Raw genomic sequence first — 26,640 nt, 5'->3', positions numbered from 1 at the left:
GTTCAAATTTTTATCAAGAATCTCGGACTCTTAAAGCCACAGTCACTGAAACTTGAATATGTGTTCAAATTTTGGCTTGGTTTTTCGACTGGATGAAGAAAACAGCCTATTTTTTATTGGGGGAAAAATTGGATAAAAGACTAAAAACGTCTAAGATAATGATATGAGTGTTTTAAAGTAAGTCTTTTTGAATGATTTCTGGAAGATTGGCAGCCTTTATTATCGTTATTTTCTTAAAATTTGACAAATTAAAGTGTTCAATCATTGGATCACAGAAAACGCCAATGTTTCAATTATTGAACGTTCAATCTTGCAGTACTCGTTTCGTAAAGAAATGCATGTACCAGTTATTGAACAAACATCGGTTGGTGTTTGGAAATGTAAACAAACTGTTTCTTGGTTGCTAGCTCAACCAAAATCGCCCCTGCAAGGCATACTATCAAGCGAAATACCCCTGAATACATGCAATGATATTCAATATTTACGTGTTCAATAATTAGAACATTGCCTGTTCAATATTTGATTCATTGTGTTTAATCATTGGGACAAAAGTAATTTTCAATAAAAAGGCTTAAATAATAATTTTAGAAAATATTTCAACGAAAAAAATATATCGATTCGAAGCAGAGAAATAAACTTAAGCTACGCTATCAAAATTTTATCAGAAAAACCTTTCGTTATTATTTATTGGCCACAAATGTGTTGAATCCCAAAGATGGTGTTCAATATATAGTGTTCTTACCCTATATAAATTGATACAGAAATGATACAGTTTGGAATCTTGGAGCTAAGTTTAACAGCCGCAAATAAGTAACCCATGGAGTCGCCCTGACGCATAAAAACGTGCTACAGTTAAATTGTCTTTAAATTTGAATTTTCAAACTTATCTATCATCAACTACGCAAACATAAAATCTTTAAAAAATAATCTCATTCAGGAAGCAGCGTGATTGGGGTGAACGATTTCAAATCTCGACTTGCTGTCAATATGTTTCGGTAAGCATAAATCGAAGCGCATTTCCGACTGTAAAATCACATGTTTTGCAAATGAATTTGATTGATTTACGGTTAGTGCTGCTGATGGGGTGGGGGATGATGATGATGGTGATGAAGCGGATGATGAAGGTGAAGCTGCTGATGCTGCTGGAGTGGATGTAAAGGATGTTGGCCGTGATTTGATTGCTGATGTGCTGGCGGTGGGATGGGGCCAATCGAAGTTCCGGTCCCGTTCGGAGACCCGCCCGACGGATGATGAAGCACTACACCACTTGGCAATGCATGATGCGAAGGCGGCGGATGATGTTGGAGATGGTGCTGCTGCTGCTGTTGCTGGCTGTGGACGTGGTGTGGCAGATTGGCCGCACCACCGGCCGACTGAGGAGGAGGAGGCGGTTGCTGTTCCGGTGTTCCGCCGGCGCCTGTTTGATGACCATCTGCGTTGCTATTGAAGTATGAGTTTTGCATGGAATAGAGCCGATCGATCGGATTCAGCAAGGGCGCGTGGGGTGCAGCATTCATCGAAAGGCTCGCAGTTGTCAGTTGTTGCAGTGAAGGGTACTCCATGCCCATCATCGTGCTGAGCGAAACATTCTCGCTTTTCACAATGTTCGATGGATCTGCAAACAGAAATCGGAAATATCAATCAGTAAACAAATTGATGATAGAAGTTTACTCTGCGTTTCAATATAACCACTATTTAAATAATTCCCAGATGTGCACTATTTAAGAAAAAATAATGCGTGTCAAGGAAGTCAAAAAGTAATAAAACACTACTTTGAGCGATGTCAGTGAATTACGGTGTTAGTACCGGATTAACCGCCCGCTTTCAGCAACAGCATGTGTACCAACAAAACAAACTCATATCCTACATAAAAGTACAAACGATTTTATCTAGCCAGTTTGTGTTTTTGAGCCGCAAACTCAGCCCGACCAACAGAGATCAGAGTCGGATAGCTACACACTTTTTTGCCAACCGTACGTGCTGCAGATTTATCCAACAGGATGCTCAACGGGAGGGACAGCCATGTGAGACGAGCCCTCCAGTTAAGGGACAGGGGATAGGTGTTTGATAAAAAACATAAATATTTATGAGCGATTTGTCACAACGAACAGAAAACATCCGGATGAAACCTACGAACATTCCCGAACCCGCAAAGCAGTGCGGCGGTGCTTGCTAAAACAATATGTTGGGACAAAGCCCGGTGGATATCCTTTATTGGCGAAAGTTTTTTCATTCTCGCCTGTTCACAATGTTTATGTTTTATGTTGTTTGTATGCATTCCAACGATGAGCCTCGTTCGTATAAAAAAGCTGCACATTGTCGTTGCAAATTGTTAGGATTAACATGTGAACAATGTACCGATGCCCTTTGGCATTGTGATTAAACGGTCTCATTACACCGTTTTACAAATAAACTTGTTCGGTAATCAGTATGTTATTTGTTATGATCATGCTGCCCATTCTTTTAAAAATGGAGCTTTTAAGTTGCTCCAGATAAAACCAAAGTAAAAACACCGTGCGAGACCCAATAGCTTAGCTTGTTTGACTACTCACATCCACCTTTAATCATTGAATTCAAAAATTCTTTCGTATGAATTTACCAATGCAATTTTTAAATTAGAATATTTTTAAAAATGCTTTCGTTATTTGGAAAATATTATTATGGAAATATGTAAATACATTTCGAATTCCACGATCGCAGGCGTGGCTCAGTAGAACGAGTTCCACATTGCCAATGGTTGCTATATTGGTTGCTACTCCGTGAGTGACAGAGGCCATCAGTTTTGTTCGACGTCAAATGAATGGAGCCTGGGAATAGCAGCACATTCACAATACTCAAACTTAATGCTCTCTCTTTTACCATCAATAACGGCGCCGGCCACATCCTAGATTGGAAGAGGTAGAAAGGGATGAAAAATCAATCTTGTGCTTAAGGAACGAGGTCACCTTTGTATCCTAGCAAAACAATTTTTGTATTGAGGTTTGGGTTGAAGGATATGATCGGGGACACTTTTGACTAGTGTGATGAAAACTATCAAGCCTTTCTTCTACCCTCCTTCTATAAGCTAATGGAATTATTTTGTATCTTTTCCTCTAATATTATTCCCTATTTAAATCTAACATTAAGTATCACTACTGAAACTAAAATTTGCCTTCATTTTTTAAATATTCAAAAATGATTTATTAAATTGAAAAAAAATAATTTATGGATTGGATAAACAAGTTTAATAAGTGTTTTAGGAATTTTTAAATCTATCGCAAACCATCACAAATGTTACTACTGTTTTCTCTCAAACGTCAGACTCATCACTCCCCGAAGAAATGCTTCTTTTTTTTTTAATTTTTTGAAAATAAAAAATGCTACAAATTTTCGAAAACTACTGTTAATTATTTATCATTGTATCTCTTAAAATTTGTAGTTTACAGCAGTGCACTATGGGAGATCGCCGTACAAGCAAGCGGACAAATATATTTTCGTTATAAACAATTGCAATACGCACGTTTAATCATTTGAACCATACTTAGGGTTTACCACTTAATTCTACTAAGTTTTATAAACGTATTTTGATAATTTTCAATGGCTCCAATGCTTCGAAGTCCTCGTCCATTTCTGACTGATAATCCAACGTCAAACTCAAAAATTTTTCATCGGTAAACGCTTTGCTAGCATATCTCTCCTCCATGTCATGTGGCAAAATTGTTTTATTGCTACTTTTTTCATTTAAAAAAAGGATCCAAGGGAACCTCTGCTTTGTGAAGAAGTTTGTCTTCGAAAATAACTCCATTTTTCCACTATCTTTGAATTACCATACGTTGTACTTCATCCCAGGTATCGTGCATCCAAAAACATACGTCCTTCAACAAAATGTTCTTCAAGCTATGACCTGTATCGGTTTCACAAGCCATGATACGCAGTAAATTTTTTTGAATGTTTTTTTAGTTTAGAGTACTGTATAACCTTTCTGAACCATGGGTTGAATCACAGCTGTCACATTTGGAGGCATGAATAAAACAGTGATCAATAGACTGAGTCGATTTGGGGTAATTTTTGAATTTCTCAAACCCTGGGGTCCAAAAAGTTTCGTTTTGGTTCAAAACTCACCCATGTTTTTTGCAGAATTTTTATGAAACGTTTACATAAGTAAATTTGAACTATTATGATTTTTGAAGATTCGACGAAATTTAAAAATGACCCAAAATCGGCTCAGTCTAGTGATAAAGTCATCTTTGCTTTTGAGCTCATCATTCATATGATGTGCAAAGAAATTATCAATCTAACTGTATTCTAAAGTATTTTCATTAAATTATTGTTGTTAATTTAATTTAGTTTATTTTATTAGAGAGGCTTGCTTGGTAGATTCGCCTCTAAGTATTGTTGTTATCTCCAATCGATGGGTCTTGAATCCCACATCGCATTCTTCTGCAGCGATGGCGGGCTTCGAAACTTCGCCCAACGCTATTCGCCATTCGCAAGCAAAGGTTGCGAAAATTGGAGAAAACAATTTCTCTCATACCGCTCGAGCTTATGTCGTTAGTGGTCATGCCATTCAGCATCGTCCGAATCATACGCACAAAATTTCTCCATTTAGTAGCATTGACTCAAACTTTTAGCCTGTGCTCAAACCGCGATAGTTTTGTGCTAAAATTTTAGAAGGGTTACGACGCAAGCGGGAATCTGTCAGATAATTTTGTAGTAAATTTGGAAAAAGGCGAACGCGCCAAATGTATTTTTTTTGTGATGGTCCCACAGGCCCATTTGGGTCCTTCCTCCACCCCATACGCATCTTTTGAAGAAGAAGTGACAGTTTATCCTTAGGTATGTATTGTTTACTTATGTTGTCAATTTCTGTACGACTTGTTCGTCTTACTCCCGCGTATGTCCATCACCGTACAAATTTCTATCTGATGTTTCCTCAGATCCTCATCACTATTGTGTGACCCTTTTAAAGATTAGTCCTTGTTTCAAATTCTATGTTTTATGTAATTTATAGTCAGCTTCTTAAAAATATTCAAGTTTGAACTGTCTTTGATGCTCCGTGGTAGGCTGTTATACAGTTTCAGTCCATTGTAGAACACAGATCGTTTGGTCATCTCTTTTTTTGTATTTGGTAGTCTGGAATCTCGGGCTCTGCTTGTATTGTATCCGAGTATGTCAACTCCGTACTGCAGACCGCCCAATAAATAGGATGGTAACATTCCTTTTTTTCATTTTATAGATAAAAATCATACTGTTGTAAGCAATCCTCTGCTTTACTGACATCCATTGCAACATATCAAGCATAAGAGCACTAGGAGTATATCGGTTGCATCGCACCACTCGCATTATCTTGTTTTGTATTCTTTGCAGCCTCTTTGTCTGCGTGTCTGATGCATGGAGCAATATTGTAGCGCAATAATCAAAGTGTGGCATAATAACAGATTTCACGTAGATAATTTTTGACCAGAAAGTCATATATCTGCTTATCCGACAAAGTATTCCATATTTCATGGCAATCTTCTTAATAGTGTAGTCAATGTAGGCTATAAAATTTAACTTTTCATCTATCTGTACTCCTAAGTATTTAACTTGATGTACTCTTTTGATTGCACAACCATCAATCAACAAGTTTGAACACTCTCCAATTTTGCGGTTGCCAATGATCACCCAGTTCGTTTTATTGAGATTCAGACACAACTTTCTCTGTTTTAGGAAATCTGCAATATTTTTCAAATCAGCATTTGCTTTTTGAATAACAAGCTCTAAGTCATTTCCACTCCAGTAGGAGACTGAATCATCCGCAAATAGCTTAAGACGACCGTACTGTAGGCATTGTTTCATGTCGTTGATGTACAGTATAAATAACAATGGACCCAAGACACTTCCTTGTGGGACACCTAAGTTATTTTCTCTGTATCGCGAGTAAGATGAACCAAATTTTGTTCTTTGCATTCTGTTATCTAAATAATTCTTAAACCAGTTAAGTATCATTGATACCAACTCTCACTAGTACATCTATCAGCAATAACCGATCAATCGTTTCAAATGCTCTCTTAAAATCCCAAAACACAGCAATTGTGTAGCTACCATTTTCAATATTGATCTACCAGTTTCGAATTATCAAATTCACAGCAGCTTCTGTTGAATGTTGTTTCCTAAATCCAGACTGCTCTGCAATAAGTATTTCTTGGGACTCAATAAAGTTTAAAAACTGTTTTTTACTGCTTATTCTAGCACTTTTTCTTGGATTTCCAACATATTTATAGGACGGAATAACGTTTCCTCTCGTGCATTTTTCTGTTTTTCTATAGGCACTACAGTTGAACACTTCCACGTATCAGGTAAATAAACCTAGCGTAACATTTCATAAGGGCGAAACTAGCAGTTAGCTCGGAACGAGAAAAACGCGTTTGAAATTTCGGAACATTTTATCAAATCCTGTTGGAACATCGCGAGGGGGGGAGGCGCTTAATAAAAAAATAATGCGAAAAACAAATAAATTGGAATAAATACCACGAAAGTTTGTGTGCAACATAACTGCATATTACATCATTGTACAAAATCTATAAATCCAGTAATTTTTCATAAAATAAATCAAAATAAAATCAAGAGTACAAAAGGTGAAATATCTTCCACCTTCCAAAATTTGATTTTTAATCTTGAAATCTTTTTTTGATTTTTTTTCAAAATATTTCAAAATTTTTTTTTACCCAACCCTACCTAACACCCCCCCCCCCCCCCCCACCCTCCATTCGGGTTTTTGGAAATTTCGGGGTGACAAAATAAGAAATTTAGCTGTAAGGTCTTCGAACGGTACTTTTTCACCCAGCTGACAACTCGATTTGTTAACATTTGGCCGTACGTCCTTTTGAAATAATCGATACCGCTGCTGATCTCATGCTGGGTAGGGAAAATAGAATCTTATTGTAAAAAAATAATGTCATACTGGGATCAATTCATCTAGTAGTAGCATGTATCCTGACAAGTTGTTGAAGACAAATATCAAAAATACATATTTTAAATATTGTCGAGTATAAATTGTTATTAAGAAAATTAACAACATTGACAAAACATATTGTCAAAATTGATGAAACAGAAAAAAAACTGTCCAAAATGACAAAATTAAAAATTGACAAAATTGCAAAAATTGACAAAATTAAAAATTGACAAAATTGACAAATTTTACAAAATTGACAAAACTGAGAAAAGTTTACAAAATTTAAAAAAAACTGGCAGAATTGGTGAAATTTACAAAATTGACAAAATTGACAAAAGTGACAAAATTTTCAAAATTTACAAAATTGACAAAATTGACAAACCTGACAACATTGACAAAATTGACAAATTTATGAAAATTGACAAATTTGTGAAAATTTACAAATTCGTGAAAATTGGCAAAATTGACTAAATTCACAAAATTGACAAAATTGACTAAATTGACAGAATGGAAAAAATTTACAAAAATGACAATAATAATAAAATTAACAAAATTGACAATATTAATAAAATTGACAATATGAATAAAATTGACAAAATTGACAAAACTGACAAAATTTACAAAATTTAAAAAAATTATAAAATTATAAAATTTTCAAAATTACACAATTTACAAAACTTACAAGATTTACCAAATTTACAACATTTACAAAATTTTTAAAGTTGACAAAATTGACAAAACTGACAAAAATGACAAAATTGACAAACTTGAAAAAATTTACAAAAAAAGGAAAAATTGACAAAATTGAAAAAATCGACAAAATTGACAAAAAATGACAAAATTAACAAAAATTACAAAAATTACCAAAATGACATGAAAGACAAACATTACACAAATGACAAAAAAATTTGACAAAATTTACAAACATTATTGATAAAATTGATGAAATAATTGATAAATTGGATGAAACTGACAAAAAATGTCCAAATCGATCATTTCCAAATAGACAACATTAACCAAATTGGAAAAGAAAATCACAAACTTGACTTAATTTATTATATGTCAAAATTGAAAAATAACTAAATTGACAAAATTGCAAAATTGACCAACTTGAGTCATTTGACGAAGTTATAATTTATAAGTATAATTTTCTAAACTAACAAAATTGACAAAATTGACAAAACTGGCAGAATTGGCAAAATTGAAAAAAAAAATTCAAAATTGACAAAATTGACAAAATTGACAAAAGTGAAAAAATTTACAAAATTTACAAAATTGACAAAATTGACAAACCTGACAACATTGACAAAATTGACAAATTTGTAAAAATTGACAAATTTGTGAAAATTGGCAAAATTGGCAAAATTGACTAAATTCACAAAATTGACAAAATTGAGAGAATGGACAAAATTTACAAAATTGACAATATTAAAAAATTAACAAAATTGACAACATTGACAAAATTGACATAATCGACAAAATTGACAAAATTGACAAAACTGACAAAATTTGCAAAATTTATAAAATTTAAAAAAATTACAGATTTACCAAATTTACAACATATACAAAATTTTTAAAGTTGACAAAATTGACAAAACTGACCAAATTGACAAAAATGAAAAAATTGACAAAATTGACAAAATTGAAAAAATTGACAAAATTGACATAATAGGCAAAATTGACAAAATTGACAAAATTGACAAAATCGAAAAAATCGACAAAATTGACAAAAAATGACAAAATCAACAAAAATTACAAAAATGACATGAAAGACAAACATTACACAAAAGACAAAATATATTGACAAAATTTACAAAAAAAATTGATAAAATTGATGAAATAATTGATAAATTGGATGAAACAAAATTGTCCAAATCGATCCAAATTTATTATATGTCAAAATTGAAAAATAACTAAATTGACAAAATTGCAAAATTGACCAAATTGAGTCATTTGACGAAATTAGTATAATTTTCTAATCTAACAAAATTGACAAAATTGATAAAATTGGCAAAATTAACAAAATTGATAAAATCGACAAAATGGAGAAAATTGACAAAATAGACAAAATTGATGAAATTGAAAAAATTCAGTCATTCAAAAATTTCCAATCAGTTTTAAATTATGGTATTCATATGAAAATTATAATTCATAAAACTATCATTTGTTTACTATTTTGTGTCATGTGTATCCAAATATAATTTACAAGCTGTAAGAAAGGCTACAATCCACTGCCAAGTGTATTAAATCGGGTTTTATTATTTAATGTCAGTAACTGAACTAGCATTTTGCCGAATAGTAAGATTAGAAAAAAAATCGGTTGAGCATATTTATCTCCGATTTTTTTTTGTAACGAATGACTGCCACCACTGCACTTAAATATTTGTGATCATGTGTAGTCGTCCGATTTACAAAGTGGTATTTACAAAGTGCCTAACGTGTTCGTCAATAATGTTGCACTTACGCCTTCATTTGAACATTGTGGTACCTGAATGTTTAAACGAGCCACCGACAAATAATTTCGTTTGGTTTGATATGGAATAGTTTTTGAGAAAAGCGGGCCACACAGAAATTTCTCTGTTTCCTGTTGCTCATCTCTGGTTTAGCTATCTCACTTTTTAACTAACACGCCTTGATTAGTGTTTTTTTAATTTGCTTTCTTAACAATTATAAATATTAAAATATAAACTGGAGGCAGTAAAACATCCTAATAATATTCTCTGTGGCTTGAATTCTTCTTACAGCATGTGATTTTTTTATCGGCCAGGCATAATTGAAAGCAAAGGAATTTCCAAAAAATGGGTAAGATAAAATGGTTTCACAAAAGATTTTCTTCCCAACTTTGAAGCACTCACCGAGACGAGGAAAAAAATAGCACGGACAAAATATGATATTGATTTTATCTTTCATTGCCGGCGCTAGAGCGGAATGCTTTAATTCCAATGGCAAATGTTGGAACATTCTTCCGCATAATTCTTGGGTGTAGATACTCGCAGACGCCGAAGCGTTTCTGATTTCGTTGTATTTTTTTCCGCTAAGCAGGAGCATAAAGATTTGAACAGACTGTGTGGGTTGAGTTCAGTCGGGATTGGACTCATGGAAAAGCATACATTTTTTTCTGCTTCCTTTAGCCAAATATTCACTTCCTTTGCATGGTTACCATGTACCACAGCCTTGTCGGCGGCGGCGTCCTTCGCAAATTTTCCTACCTAAATACTTGCTAACTTCAGCAGCGGGGGAAAGAATCCTCCATATTCCAGCATAAATTTCTTCCGAATCGGTTCATTTCAACAGTGAGGACGACAGAACATCTTCAGTGGGTACAAGGGTCTGTGGCAGCCATGGCATCATCTTCTCTTGGTCGATAAGAATGTGTTCTCCTACGTTATTGGTGCTTCATACAAAACGGATGCTAACGAGACGGAAAACCAACGAGATGGTGAAATTGGCGGAGATGTAAATTACGCACCGTACTGCAAATAGTATTCCGGCCAAAATCAGGAACTGCCCGGCAAAGCATATAGTGAAAAAAATAAGGTGGCATGAAAAACTACAACTACAAGGATAAAAGTTAATAACAATCTACTGGACAGGAAGTGAAAATAAGCCTAAAATTATTGTAGGGAAGATTCTCTAAATATTTAGCAAGCTATTTTTGTTTCAACCATGCATGACTGCTGCTCCTGATTGCCATGCTAATGTTTATGCACTTACATCGATTAATTCTACATCTTTAAGGTTTAAAGCCGAACCATCTGAACGTTGAAAATTTTTTGTTCGTTTAACAGCAACCGTGCTGTTACTTATTTCTTTCGTCACACAACTTAAAGGCTTTGTGAATTAACAAAATTGTTGTAAGAAAAGGTTCGAAAAATATAACTAGGTACTTTAGTTAGAATATAAGAATTCAGAACAAGATATTCTTTACTAAGTTATTGGACCTGTACAAATTTTGTAATAATATTATAAGATTTCCTTAAAAAAACTGTAGAAAACAAAACTTACCTTCAAAATTTTTCCCAGCAAATCGAGCCGCCGCGTTCATCATTCTGAAGTACTCTTCGTCCATATCGAGTTCTTCCTTAACCGATTTAAAGGGTTCTGCTCCTGATCCAATCCGTGATACATAGGAATCGTTATCGTTGATACCACCTTCAGTGTCACTGCAGCTGTCGTGGAGATAATTGTTGGATCCTGCACAAAAAGAAAAGTGAGAAGAAAAAATTGTTTTCAATCATTTTTGTTTTCTATCGATCATGTTAAAAATCAAATTCAATCGATGATGGCGCCAGTAACATAGCAATGTGGAGGAAGTTTTCCACACAAACACGGCTGCGCGCCCTTTTTTACCGGTCACCCATCACAATCCCGACGACCGACGACGAACCGGAAAGTTTTCCGACCTTTCCAAGTTCGATGATTACGGCATGGCAAAAAGTCCCCAACCGGATTCGGTGGAAGAAGGCTGCGATGGTTGCCGTCAGAAAAGCATCGGAGCATGAATGGCCACAACCCTCGGAAATCCCTCGCAGTGAAAATGTGTGAAAGAGAGCGCTGACGGCGCTGCCTTTGAGAAGCAATTTAGGTAGGTACCTACACCATGCAGTAGGGTGTTTCATCGGATGATTTTTCAACACTAATAAAAATCCCTTGCAAAATTATACTAAAAAGAATAAAAAAGTGATTCAAATATTTATATTACGGTTCCATCGTCAAGACATATTTGAAAATATAGTATGTTCATATTTTTAAGTACATTCATATCTTAATTAGAAATTAATAAGATATTAATTTTGAAAGACAACCAACAAACTTAATAATTATTTTCGAAAAAAAATGCTACTTTTAAATTTGTGAATAACTTTTGAATGCATGAATAGAAATTGATAAAAGTTTCAGCTACCCTAAAATGTAATGTGTAGCTAGGTGTACAAAATTTAGTGACAATCTGTCTAGTAGTTTATTTATGGATTTACTAGCTGACCCGGTGTACTTTGCTGCACCTTCCAAATATAAATTAAATTTTAAAAAGTTTTTTGAATATTGATTTATTTTTTGTAGCATAATTTTAAATCAAATGACAACATAACTCAAAAGCAACCACTTTAAAATGACAGCCGCGGCTGGAATTTAAAAATTTAATACAAACATAATTTCCTCTTTTTAACTGAAAGGGCTTGTAATATTAGACTGAGTGGATTTGGGGTCATTTTTGAATTTCTCAAGCCCTAGGGTCTAAAAAGCTTCGTTTTGGTTTAAAAATTACTCATGTGTTTTTGCAGAATTTTTGAGTAACGACGTTTACATGAGTAAAATTGAACTTTTAGGTTTGTATGGGAAAAATGATTTTTTTTGTACTGAAAAATCAACATCTTTTTTGTTTCTTCTGTGAAACCGTGACTGCTGATGGTTTTTTGTGCCAATTTATAAATTTTCTAAACGCTGAACATCTTTGTCCAAGACCATAACTTCGGTGATAGGAATAACAACTCTTATCTCAACCTCCCCGTGTGGTGCCGGCTGGGATGGGAGTAACCAAGCAGAGATCAGGCATCCAACCCCGGTGAAAGCTTTGGTCGCATGCAGACCGAGAAGGTGGCCGCACGCGTCTATTCCCCAGGTCAGGGGCGGCGTGCAACAACAACCGAGCGTCTGTTCTCCAGGTCAGGGGCGGCTCAAATAGCGTCTGTTTCGCAGCGAGCGGCTGAATTTACGAAATGCGGCTCTCGCCAGCTAAGTCCAAGATGGCAGCCCCATCGCGGAAAGGGACTTTAGGCTAACAACTAACAACCTGTGTGGAGTACATATTGTTGTATGAGTAAGTGAGCACCACTACAATACACATTCCCGCATGAGAGTAGAGCCGAGTTGGGTGGCTCGAGTGTCTCTAGTCAGTTAGGACGCGGCAGGCTAGCGAGCAGGCCTTCTAGGGAGTTTAGTGGCGGATTAAAGTGATGGGTGATTTCCAGTGGTTATTTAAGCTGCACATTTGGCGACCGTTTCAGGACAAATTTTTTATCCTAATGGATTTCAAACAAACATAGTAGAACCTGCCACGGAAATCACCCATCAAAGAAGTTTTTGGAAAAAAATCACGTGTTCCTGTGAGAGTGTTGTTGTGGTATTAAGTGTGGCAGTGTTGCGAAATATTCAGTTTTTTTTCTCATTACAAGAAATATCATTACAAAATGAAATAATTGCAAGTGACTTCAAATGGTAATAACAAGTTTGAAAACCTAAACTAATTGCGAGTTGGGAGGACCGCAAAAAAAATCAAATAATTGCGAGTTGGGAGGACCGCAAAAGAAATACAATGATTATTTGCGTGTTGGGAGGACCGCAACATAATTCAATAGATTGCGAGTTGGGAGGACCGCAATAATTCTGTTTTGATTGCGTGTTGGGAGGACCGCAAAGAGAAAATGAAAGATTGTGTGTTGGGAGGACCGCAATCGACTCTATGAATTAGCGAGTTTGGAGGACCGCAAAGAGAAAGTGAAATTTTTCGTGTTGGAAGAAACGCAATAAAATAGAACTGTTTGCGTGTTGGGAGGACCGCAATGAAACGTAAAAGGATGGCTAGTTTGGAGTACCACAATGTGTTTGCCAGTTAGAAGAAGTGCATTATGGAATGCAGGAAAATTGCAGTGTTCATTATCTGGTTACCAATTGAAGGCCACAAGAGAAAATGCGACATGTTAAAGAGAACTGCATTTAAATAAAAGATAGTTAGATTTAATTCCAATAAACGGAAGACCGTGAATTGAGGGGATTGTTGCTGGAAAGAATGTAAAGTAGAAAAAGAGCGTCATAGGAAAATCTTTTTAAAGACACCGTTGAAAAAAAATTACAAATAATTTCAAAGATCGTTCAATGACATGTGTTGGAAATTTAAATAAAGTGGTGAGTGAAAAAAACACTCTAATAGCTGAAGTGTCCAAAGAAAACTAACATAAAAATGCTGCCTAGGGTGTGATATGAATAAAAATACCAAGTTTTTTTTTCTGAAAAGAAAAAAAATAAAACGGAATCGAAAGTAAGAGATATAGAGGTATTATGGTAAATTTACATAATTCAAAACTCAATTAAGTTAAAACTTGGTACTTGATGTTTTTCATACTCATGCGATTTTACTTCAGAGAAGTTAAGAAGATAAACATAAGGAGTAAAAGCAAGTCCATGAAACATAGGGCAAGACAATCGCTAAAAATTATATCTGGCCTAGAGGAGTTTTTCTGAAAAATGCATAAGAAGATAATGATGTTTAAATTTACTGTTGGTCTGGAAATTATTTATGTGATACAGATAAGAATTATGAAAAAAAAAACAATGTGATTCAAAGTTTTTGGGAAAAAAACTAAGAGATACTTTCAGTGTACAATAGATGAAAAATGTGTAATGTAAATATTTGTTTCATTGGCCACAAAAAAAAACAAAGATTCGTTTTACTGTAGTACTTAATGAAAATAAAATAAAAATGATATTTCATACATAGATAAAAGAAACTGGCATGCGAGCTGTAATAATATGTGTGTTGATAGTCTCTGGCTATTTTAAAAGCAATTGAGAGGAAGAGGGAAAAGATAATGAAATAAAAATGAATCATTTTGGTTCATGAACGGCAGAATAATAACAACTCTTAATCGGAGTAAATACATAAGTTTAAACTGATTCAGCGAATCGCGTGTATGTTGCAATGCGCAGAAATGAAATGCCCGATGCAAATAAGATACTTGAATGCACAAAAATTCTTATTATACCTTTACGCTTAGCAACTATTCACAAGCAAAAACAGGAAAAAGTAATAGTTATGATGAAATTAAAAAATCAGGAGTTGAACTGTTCATTGAACTAGAAAAAACAATTTTCAGAAAAAAATGGCAAGTTTGGTGTAACAGATTGCGCTAGAGAACCTTTACGTATCTTGCGTTTTAAATTGGATTTCACACTGGATCGAATATGTAAACCCTTAAAAATGATTTTGTTGGATGATCAGTTTAAATAGAATGTTGGAAACTATGTAAATGGAAAAAAATGTTGAAAAAGTTACAAATTAACTTAATTTTGGCAACCGTCTGAAGGCACTCGCGAATGTCTCACAGTATGGTTTTGGCTCGTGCAAGTGGAAGTGAGATGCCATTACTGCTAACGCGCCGCGGCATTAAACATTATATGTTACGTGGAAGTACTCAGAGAATCACGCTTGTCGTTGTGTGTGTATGACGAATTTCTCGAAAGAATGAGCGTAAGTGTGGGAATGACAGCAGAGAATAGGAAACATGGAAAACGGTCTTTTGTTTGAAATTTATTACGAAGCAACGATGTGGTGTGCTGTTGTAAACAGTTAAATAAAAGATGCACAACAGGAAAAGTTATGCGATCACCATACCATATATGAATCACGAACTCTTGATCTTTGTTTCGGAGTGGTGGTGATCGAGGATTTTTATCACTGCTCTCATTCATAAAACGAATGGTTCTTCTTATTGTTAAGCAGAGAAAATTATTAGAAAGATTTGATCTTTTGAAACGCAATTGATTTCCTATTGGTGTTTTACAAATACATTTCAATAGGCTTTAGAAGTCTGCATTATGGAAACTGGGCCACTGAAATTTTTGATTGATATAATCCTTCGGATCTCCGATGACTTATTTCAAATGTTGATGTGTGAGGAGACGGCGCGGCAACAGAATCGACATGGGAGAGACCCATGCAGGGCTTGCCAACGCCTGGTTAACGCCCGGAAGGTATGCAACCGAGGAGCCGAAACACTAAGGCAGAACCAAACGTAAAAGGCTCATTTTGTCAACTTTCAGAAGGGAAATGAAAGGGTTTGTTCCGAAGTGCAGCAACCATTGGTTGGAGTTGCTCAACAACGATGTTTGCAATAAGTTTGGAGATTTTATTTTGTGGCACCAACCACTAGCAGGGTTTTAAAAATTGACCTTCCACAGATAACTTTAAACATAAAAAAAATGAAATGAATTTGCGGCTTTATCGGTGAGGGTTAAAGAGTTGAAATGAAAGACGGATAGAAGATCAGAAGAAAATTCTAAGGTGGTGAAAAGAGCGAAGAGCATTTGAAATAGAAGCTTGACCACATACTAAATTCTTTGTCCCACACCAATTAACTGTATTGAAGAAGTAGTACCCAATAGAGAAGGCACTACATTTTTCGATACAGTTAATTATGGATGGTTCGACCGCCATGTGAGTGTGCACATGTGCCGAACGGACAAAAAATTTAGCATGTGGTTGCTCTGTTAAGTCTTCTATTATGCGATATCGTTCCATCGCATAATAGAAGACTTAACAGAGCAACCACATGCTAAATTTTTTGTCCGTTCGGCACATGTGCACACTCACATGGCGGTCGAACCATCCATAATTAACTGTATCGAAAAATGTAGTGCCTTCTCTATTGGGTACTACTTCTTCAATACAGTTAATTGGTGTGGGACAAAGAATTTAGTATGTGGTCAAGCTTCTATTTCAAATGCTCTTCGCTCTTTTCACCACCTTAGAATTTTCTTCTGATCTTCTATCCGTCTTTCATTTCAACTCTTTAACCCTCACCGATAAAGCCGCAAATTCATTTCATAAAACAAATTCACGGTGATTTCTCCTCTTAACATAAAAAAAATGTTTGAACATTTTTTTTTTCTATTTGTGCTCGAAATGAAAGAAAGGATTCTTGGTAGAGTTTGTCAGGTAAATAAAAGATTTTGTATTTTGTGTGAAGTATTTATATTTTTTCATTGTGTTTTTTTTTCCTAATCGGGGTGTCTGAATGAGAACCAACACGGAAATTCTCCGTTTTTTCATTTAGCTGATTTTGATGGTTTGTTCTTTTCCCGAGAAGAAGGGAGATGTGTGGAGTACATATTGTTGTATGAGTAAGTGAGCACCACTACAATACACATTCCCGCATGAGAGTAGAGCCGAGTTGGGTGGCTCGAGTGTCTCTAGTCAGTTAGGACGCGGCAGGCTAGCGAGCAGGCCTTCTAGGGAGTTTAGTGGCGGATTAAAGTGATGGGTGATTTCCAGTGGTTGTTTAAGCTGCACACAACCTACTGCTCCCGATTCATAAAATTGTTACGGAATCCGAAAGAAATGACCGACCTGGACCTTTTGCGACGACTTTTAGCATGAAAACACGGACACGAATTGGAACTTGGAACGTTTTAACCCTTGCCCAACAAGGCAAGCTGACTCAACTTGCTAAAGAAGCTAGCCGCTTCAAACTTGAAACTCTGGGACTGAGAGAAGTTCTTTGACCTAACACTGGAGAACACAAGACACAGTCCGGACAAGTCCTGCTTTACTCTGGCATACGAGGAGAACATGCTACTCGGGAACGAGGAGTTTGTTTCCTATTAAGCCCGCAGGCCCATGCGGCCCTCATTAGATGGGAAACGATAAACGAAAAAACAATCGTAGCCAAATTTAGAACACGGGTTAGAAACCCTACAATGGTCCAGTGTTATGCGCCAACTGACGTTGCCGGTTTGCAGGAGAAAGAGCAGTTTTACAGTCAACTGAACAGCGTGGTAGAGAAAATTCCGAAGGGTAACATTAAAATCCATGGGCGACTTCAACTCAAAGATTGGCTCCGACAATCAGGACCTTGAGCGCATCATGGGGCGCCATGGCCTAGGACAGATAAGCGAAAATGGAGAGCTGTTTGTAGAATTTTGTGGCAACAACAACATGGTGATCGGTGGAGCGCTCTTACCCCATCGACCAGCACATAAGGTCACTTGGGTATCTCGAGATGGCCGAACAGAAAATCAAATTGACCACATCTGCATCAGCCGAAAATGGAGAAGGAGCCTTCTTGATGTCCTCAACAAGCGTAATACAGACATTGCATCTGACCATCACCTCGTCCTTGGCGAGATACGACTAAGAGTTGCGCGTGTCCAACGGCGCGAGGAGAAAGTCGGGTGTCGATACGACGTCCGCCGATTGAAGAATCCAGAGGTGAAAAGGGCATACGTTGAACAGCTTGAATCCACAGCCTCGGAGCTGCCGCCAGACGGAACAGTCGAAGAACAGAGGTGTAGAATCAAGAATGCCTTTATCACGACGAGCCATGGTACTCTCGGTAAAGTTTGTGGAAAAAGAAGTGAATGGATGTCGGATGAAACTTGGAGGATGGTCGATGTTCGGAGAAAGGCGAAAGTCGGAATTGAGCAGGCTGTACCGGGTCAGCCAAAGCAGCCGCCCACTTACGTTATGCGGAGCTAGAAAAGGCAGTTAAACGAGCTTATAGACGAGACAAGAGAGACTGGACAAACTCCCTAGCCGAAGAGGGAGAAAGAGCCGCCGCCAATGGAGACATCCGATTACTTTATGACATTTCTCGCCGCCTCAGTGGTGCAAGGACTAATGCAAGAATGCCGCTGAAAAACCGAGCTGATCAGTTATTGACCGATTGAACAAATCAGCTCAAACGATGGACTGAGCACTTCGAACAACTCTTCCGAGTCACGAACCCGCAGCTCGAAGCGCCAACAGTAAGTCACATAAATGGCGTCAACTCGGAAGCGCCCTCGCTGGCTGAAATAGAAGCAGCAATCAAAAACATGAAATCCAACAAAGCACCTGGGATCGATTGCATTCCTGCTGAAATGCTGAAAGCCGACCCTGCCCTGTCAGCACAAATGTTGCACCGTCTTTTCGCTGACATATGGGATACTGCAACATTCCCGGCCGACTGGATGCAGGGTATCCTCGTAAAGGTCCCGAAGAAAGGAGACCTGACAGAGTGCGGTAACTGGCGAGGCATAACGTTGATCTGTACAACCCCCAAAGTACTCTGCAAAGTTATCCTGAACAGGATCCAGGAGAAAATCGAAATCGAAGAACACTGGAAGAATCGACGGGACGAAAGCTATCGCCGCCACCCACGCTATTGTCCACGCCGCGGTTCACAACATCCAACCGACATCGCATTCTGCCCAGCGACCAGGGTAGCAGAATCAGTCAGCAGCATTTGTTCTGCCAGCCATCCGTATACGTCACGCTCCATCCCAGCTTACCATCATCACCGAGAGCCGGGAGCGAATCGCCGCCGGTCGGCTACGTCATTCATTCGATAAGCCGAGAGCCTGAGTGGTAAGTAGAGCCGAGAACGACATCTTCTGGTGAGTCGATGACCATTGCATTGTTTTTTCCTCTCTTTGGGCTTGGCAGCGCGGACTGCGATACATCGACCACGCTGTGCTCTCTATATGGTGCAGCGTGGGGTTTTCCTTAGCGTCCATGAAAGACGCCACTGAAATTTGCGCATATTAAAAAATCATGATTTTTCGGATCCTGTAAATTCAGGCCCAACATTAAATATAAGGCTGTGTGGAGCATAAAGTATGCATACGTAATTTATAGATGCTTACACAGCCCATCTCTACCACTCGAGTGACGGCAGCGTTACGCTTTTCTGCCGGATAAGATATGGCCCGTTAGCACCAACGGTTCAAGCTAGATAGATTTCTAGAGTTTGTTTTGATTAGGTCGTATGAACCAACATAAACAAAATTGAGTTATTTACTGCAAACGATTGAAAAACATGTACCGTCCCCCCACAATCATGGGTCACACACAATTATTAGTCACCGATCATTAGAACTGCTGATATCTTCTAAACCAAAATAAATGATATCATTTTATTATTTTTAGTTAATCGACAATATCATCAAAATGCATTAAAAATATTATTTGTGCGTTTAATAACTGTAAAATTGCTAATTGAATACTTTTTATCAAAGGTGAACTATAAGCTGTAGAACTATCGCATAAAATTCCAAAGTTATAAGGCTGACATCTTAAACCGTTAAGCCCCTTATGCGGGTATTTCAAAGATTCCATCCAAATAAATTGGTCCCATATAAGCACAAAAGAAGAGTTTACATTTTCCAAATAAAACTGAGCGAATGAAATGCGAAAATTCAATAATATTTAGCTAAATAAAAGTGACCCATAATTGTTACAGAATCCACCAAGTTCCACACAATCATGGGTCACTTTTTCGCAAGCAAAACAAAACATTTCTTGGTTGCTAGCTCAACCCAATTGCCCCTTGAACGTATACTAGCAAAGAATGCCCCTGAATGTTTGCCAGAAACTTGTTGATTTTCATGTTGATATTCGGGTGTTGCCATGGACTTCTATGTGACTAATAATTGTGGGCAATATGACTAATAATTGTTACAAGCTTCAATTTTGACCCATTATTGTGGTTTTGAAAAACGTTGATTGTTTCGGTAAATTATTTTATTTTTCAAAAAAATTGGAAACAAAATCATGTTTGAAATCAAAGAGGGAATATTTAATGACTGAAATTCATGCAAAGCTTGATGTTTGGTCCACTAACACCCGAATGAACGAACATTTTGTGGTAAAATGATACGTTAAGTGACTAATGATTGTGGAGGGACTGTATTCTACGTTAGGTAAAAATTTGGATTCATTTGATCAAAGAATAAATTTTAGAACATGATTTGAAATTAAGACGCATAATGACTTTCTTGTTTTCGCGTGAAGTTTGGTTTTAACGACTATTTGCATCGCACTAAATTGCCGTGTATGCGAAAAGTCGCAAATCAACAGTTCGAAATAGTGGTTTAAGCGACCTTCTGCATTTTTCCAGAAAATGCTTCGTTAAGTGTAAAGAAGTTTGAAAATTCTATCGGAGATAGTTGTTAGCAGTATAGTTTAAGCTGTATTGTTAAAAAGATGGCTTTAATATGCTAGGTAAGTTCAATAAACTTTAATTTATGCTGGGCAAAATACTAGCTTCGTATTTCTACAGAGGGCAAAGAGGCAGCCAAAATAATAAGCGACTTTATGAATAAGCCTCCGCACTTCTTGAACGATTATCGCAGCAGCCAGGAATATTAATCGACTAGGATCATTTCTGATGGACAGTCTAACGCAGTCAGCAATTCCAGTCAGCACTGACCCGGTGTTTCCAGGTAACACTTCTGCTTCCTATCACGTTAAACTTCAGTTTACCAATAATATAGATGGGAACAACAAATATTAAGAAAAGATCAATCAAATTTAGATGAAAATTTTGAGTTTTTTCAAAACGACGTTAGTGCCAAATAGGTTTTGCCAAACGTCGTAAGAAGATCTTTACTGAAAAAAAAAACAAAGCTAATGGCTATATCGAAAACACTAGCATGTTCTTCATATTTTTCCACATCGCATACAAAATTTCCAAAGTGCTGTTTGTGTTGTTTAGAATACTAGAATTAAAAATGTGTTTCAAAACTTCAACAGCGATTTTATCGAAACCCGCCATATGGCTTGTGGTGATTGTCATCCTCCGCCATCTTTTCACTTTTCGAGCCGGTACTTGAAACGACACTTCGCGCGACTTTACCCTCCAAGAATAGTTTAGAGAATGAATCTAGATGGGATCATTATTGCGAACGTTCGTAATGTGGAGCTCACTCACACGTGGCACTTCTATGCTATTCATGACACACTCATACAATTACTCGTATAGTCGGGAATACAGTCCAAGTGTTTTTTTTTTGTACATAAGTACACGGTCGCACACTAACACATCAAGTTCTTATTTTTTTTTACACTCTAATTTGAAAACCTCAAAAGGCTTCATTGGATTTACACACGCTTAGGTTGAGAGTCCCATTTCGAAATAGAATTAAACCCGTTGGCGAGATTTCTCATTTGTATATAATATCTGTTAATAAAGGTTTCTTTTTCAAAAGAGACTAACACTATTCGCTAGACTCCTGATTTTTTTTTATTATTATTATTACTATTATTATTTTCTAGTATTCTTTTCCACTGCCACCAGACTATATCGCCACATGGCTCATACGACCTAATCAAAACAAACTCTAGATTTGATTTGCACGCACTGGAATAGGAGGAAATTAAAACTAGAATAAGAAGAAGGTTTTCTAATAGGATTAATCTATGCATGTCACACCATGAATTATAGCACATGTGAAATGAAGCACACAAATTTGATATTCACTTACCTTCAAAATAAATCCACACATTGATGTAACCACACTGAAACGTTTTGAATACAACTCATAATGCCTCCTAATAAATGTTTTTGGAAGAAGAATTTTGATGTCTCGTCACTTTCGCGTAGCGAATTCCTTGCCCACGTGCGTCAATTTGAATTGGGCTGTTCTGCTTCCACGACCGCTAGCGTGTTGGTTTAGAGTTTTCTGGAACCCAATGATGAGTAACTCAGGTATGAATGACTTCTCACCGTATATTTTTTAGGAATCTTGGGGTGATTTAGGCATTCTAATGAAGTGAGTCCAAGATCTTTTCTTGAGTTTTACACCACACTCATTGTCAGCCTTTCTGAATCGGTCCTTATAACATTTCGGACTATCTTCGGGACCTGCCCAGAAGAGAGTCTCAGCCGGGCATACAAACTTCTTTAAGCTATACGCTTAAAGAAGACCGACCAGAGCAGGCTACACGAGGGGTCCCAGAGAAACTAGTCCATCTCATCGAAGCACAATACGAGGCATTTTCGTGCAAGGTCTAGCACGACGGTGTCTTGACCGAACCAATCCCGGTAGCTGCTGGAGTGAGACAAGGATGTATCTTATCACCGCTACTTTTTCTAATCGTAATGGATGAGATTCTGACTGGATCGATCGACTGTGCACCGAACCGAGGATTGCCGCGGAATCCTTCAACAATGGAGCAACTGAACGACTTTGACCTAGCTGACGATATTGTTTTGCTCGCCCAAACACAACCGGATATGCAGAGCAAACTCGACGACCTCACCGCAAGTTCCAAGGTAGCAGGTCTCAGAGTCAATGCGGGAAAGACCAAGTCGATTGAGATCAACACAGGAAATCCCTCCAGTTCCATGGTAGCTGGGCAACAAGTTGAGAAAGTAGAGTGCTTCCAGTATCTTGGTAGCCAGATAACACCTGATGGTGGTACCAGGAAAGACATCGAAACCCGGATCATTTTTTTTTATTTACAAAAGGTTTTATTAGGCATTTTACTTATAAAGTTTTTATGTGCCGGGAGTATTTTTCCTAACTTTGGGTTAGTAAGAGGGGGGCCGTAATCGTCGCGGCTACTCAACTGTTAATTCAACTATGTATAGGAAAGGAAAGGGCATTAACTGGGGTCACTTCCAAGAACAGTTTCCGTTAGGGTCCGGTGGTGGCTTCCTGTAGCTGTGGTTTCGATAGCTACCTGAGGGTTTTCGACTTCCTGGCAAGCCTTCTTAGTGGTGTTGTAGGACTCGTCGGATGAAAGTTTGTTCTAATAAATAGACGAAACGAGCATCAAACCCGGATCAGAAAGGCCAGATTTGCGTTTGCGAGTCTCCGAAACAACTACAGAATCTTCAACTCAAACGTCAAATCCGTATTGCTGTGCGGGTGCGAAACTTGGTGCACATATGCGGTGACGACGCGAAAACTGAAAGTATTTGTAAACCGCTGCCTGAGGAATATCATCCGCGTTTGATGGCCTGGCAACTGGATCTCAAATGAGGAACTACATCGCTGGTGTCATCAAAGAGCGCTAGAAATCGACATTCGGGAACGTAAGTGAAGATGGATTGGGCACACGCTGCGAAAAGATGAAAACGAGATTTGCAGAGAGGCGCTAGATTGGAATCCAGAAGGACATCGAAGAAGAGGCAGACCTAGAAACTCGTGGCGGCGAAGCCTAGCCGTTGAAATCCGAACTGTCGACGAAAATCTTGACTGGGATCAGGTGAAGACGCTGGCTCCGGATCGTCAACAGCGGAGGTCTTTTACCACGGCCTTATGCACCGGAGGATCGGCGCTGTATCATTAAGTAAGTAAGTAAGTCGAAGTTCACCCGTTGGTCGAAAATCAATTGTCCTTTGCAACAGCTCATCTACAATGATAAACCAAGAATATTCATCATAACACGGAGTCGTCTATAACGACCAAAAAGAAAGCTATAGTAAAATTCACGATATTTCACCAAATCAGTATGAGACACAAAGTAAAACCGATGATAAAAAGCACCTATCATTTAAAAATAGTTTGTCAATAGTATAGTTTAAAGTTTTCGCTAACAAAAAATTTCTAACTTCGTAGTATCAAACCAAATAATGTTTTCATTGGACCATACTAACATGGCCCAAACAGCGAATGGATTGCACAGTGAATAAGAAAAGGACTAGAAAAGGAAACGTATGGCTCGTCCTGGCGACGGATGAGTCTGTATGATTTTTTCCACGACTGTCGAAGCACATTTTCAAAGGATGAAAAATAGCAATATCCAACTCCCCCATCTTCGCGTCCCACAAAAAGGGCTACAGCAAAATAGGGGGAGATTCGAACAAAGCGACACCATTTGAAGAAAGGACTCGATGGCGGCGCTCGCCTGTGAAGAGCGCCATGGAAACGAAATGGGGAATGCGCCCACACAGAAATGGCCATTGTTTCGACATATTTCACGAGCTTTTGACTTTTATGAAACTTTATGAACCTTTTGGCTCAACCGTGAACGAGTTTTGGCAAAACTTTTTCTTTTTTTTTTTTTTGATTCGTTATGCCCGTATACGGTTTCGATTTCACCACATATTGACACCCACAATGACGGTTTAGCAGTTAAATATTACTGACCTAACCATATCAACACCTTTAATTTAGATTGGCAGTAATGCAAAAAATTAGCTTAAATTGTTTCAAATTTCACCAAACTCCATTTGTCGAGCGTCAGTAAATAATTATTAATTGTAATCTGGTATTTTTTTACCTTTTTGATTTTTTTTTTAAATTGAACCTTGAATATGAATATTTAATCTGAATTTTGAATTTTGCAAGCTGAATCTTGAATCTGAATTTGGAACTTAACTTTGAATCTTCAATTAGAATCTTCAAAGTTCTGAAGCTGAACATTGGTAGACTCTGTATCTAGAATACAAATATTAAAACTTTAATTTGAATATCAAATCCGAATCTTGAAGCTAAATCTTGCATCTCTGAATCTCGAATCTTAAACTTATTGAAAATAGAACATTCATCTGTAAGTTACTTGCAGCAGCTGTGATTATGACTGGGTCCCCAAAAGTGTGTAATTCCAAATTCTTCAATGAACAACACACTATGTGTGAAATACAAAAGGCTTTCCAGTGTTTTGTGGTAACGCCACCACTCCTCTTTAAATTTGGCATTTCCCTTTCGTAACTTTCTGGTTTGCCTTCCTCGAGCACACATCCTCATCACGAGTGACGAGTTTACCTTATTTCCGGAATGTACCCAGCTCATTTTCCAGGAAACGGAATCAACTTTTGATGACAGAGACTAATGGTTCCAAACACACACAAAACACCTCCTCTGGGCAAAGCAAGTGCCAGAAATATGCTGCTCACCCGGAAAACAAAAGTATGTCGAAATGTAAATGAAAAGTTCCTCGACACCTTGCGGATTTACACCCTCAGCAGGATTTTGGGAGTCAAGAGAGTGGGGAAATGACGCCGGGTTTGTTTCCGAGCTTTCGAGAAGGTGTTGGAAGGTGTGTATGAAGCGAGTTTCTTCACCCAAAAGGTACTTCTGGAATTTACCACCATTTACCGGAAGTTGGTTATTGAGCCATGTCGTCAGTACATTATGTATACAAAATCTCTTCTTCAAAGCTCTTCTAAATCCTGTTTGAAAAATAAAATGCAGGAACCAGAAACAAGCAAAGGTAGAGGTACTTACTAGAATTCTCATCCTTAATCTTGAGCGGAAGTTTCGTCTCGTTATCCGACAGTTCATCTTGGGATTCGTTTCCCTTGTTTGCGTTGTTTTGGTTGGCTTTGTTTCCGTCTTTGAGCTGTTTCTTCTGGATCTTTTTCATTTTGGCTCGTTGATTTTGAAACCACACCTGTTAGGATAGAAAAATTTCATATGGAAATGTAGCGCTTATAAATTAGAGGTGAAGGAGTTTGTTCGGAAGTTCGTGATTGCTTATGATTAGTCATGAGTTAATGCTTTGTTATTTTTTTGAATCTTTAAAAAAAATAAGAAACCTACCTGAACAATTCGTATGCTCAGTCCGGTATCCTTTGCCAACCCTTCCCGTATCTTGCGGCACGGTTTGGGCGAAATTTCAAACGATGCTTTAAAAGCTCGACGCTGTTGAGTTGTGAGAATGGTACGAGGCCTCTTTGGCCCCCGCCGACCATCGATTCGGGTTTGAAAGATATCATCACAGCAATAATCATCTGTCAATGGCAATGAAAATTGGCAAGAGGTTCAGTTCAGTACCATCGTGAATGCAGTGGAGCAATGTATGACGAATTGAAAAGTAGAAGGCATAATAAAAAGCACATCCAATCATGCGCATCGAAAACCCACCGTAACCATATCCCTGGAACATTTCCACTTCCTTCTCGTAGTCCGGCCGACAGAAGAGCTGACTCTGCTTAATGACATATTGATCACCCTTCTGCAGCCGGATGCCGCACACCACACAGATAAAGCACTTGAGATGGAACACATTATCGAGCGCTCGCATTACCAGCTCGTCGGCGCCGATCTTTTCACCACATCCGAGACATCTGTTCCGGCCGTACAATCTGCAAAGAGGAAGGGTTGTTTTCATTATTAGATCGTTAGGTCAGAGGACAATTGTTTTCATCTTAAAGTTTAAGAAAAATGTTTTAAAAAATCAAACTTCTCATCAAACGCACGCAGCTGTTTGTCATTCAAAGAAAAATGAAAGAAACGTTGAT

The 26,640-nt window shown here is 37.5% G+C and overlaps 1 protein-coding gene across 3 annotated transcripts in view; it reads right to left on the bottom strand.

Moving 5' to 3' along the window:
- Positions 1–1,048: 1,048 nt before the first annotated feature.
- The window catches only part of LOC129751663 (LIM/homeobox protein LMX-1.2), an 85,431-nt gene continuing 59,839 nt past the window's right edge, over positions 1,049–26,640 (bottom strand). For all 3 annotated transcript variants that reach the window (XM_055747307.1, XM_055747306.1, XM_055747305.1), the window contains exons 3-7: positions 26,264–26,484; positions 25,940–26,130; positions 25,625–25,790; positions 10,919–11,107; positions 1,049–1,615 (exon numbers count right to left, since the gene is read on the bottom strand). In XM_055747307.1, the coding sequence (XP_055603282.1) occupies positions 1,068–1,615; positions 10,919–11,107; positions 25,625–25,790; positions 25,940–26,130; positions 26,264–26,484 (1,315 nt within the window). In that variant the 3' untranslated portion in view covers positions 1,049–1,067. The remainder of the gene's footprint in view (positions 1,616–10,918; positions 11,108–25,624; positions 25,791–25,939; positions 26,131–26,263; positions 26,485–26,640) is intronic.

Source organism: Uranotaenia lowii, chromosome 3 (assembly GCF_029784155.1).
Source record: "Uranotaenia lowii strain MFRU-FL chromosome 3, ASM2978415v1, whole genome shotgun sequence".
Lineage (NCBI taxonomy): Eukaryota > Metazoa > Arthropoda > Insecta > Diptera > Culicidae > Uranotaenia > Uranotaenia lowii.
The sequence above is the reverse complement of the archived record's forward strand: the minus strand, read 5'-3'. Positions and strand labels throughout refer to the sequence as shown.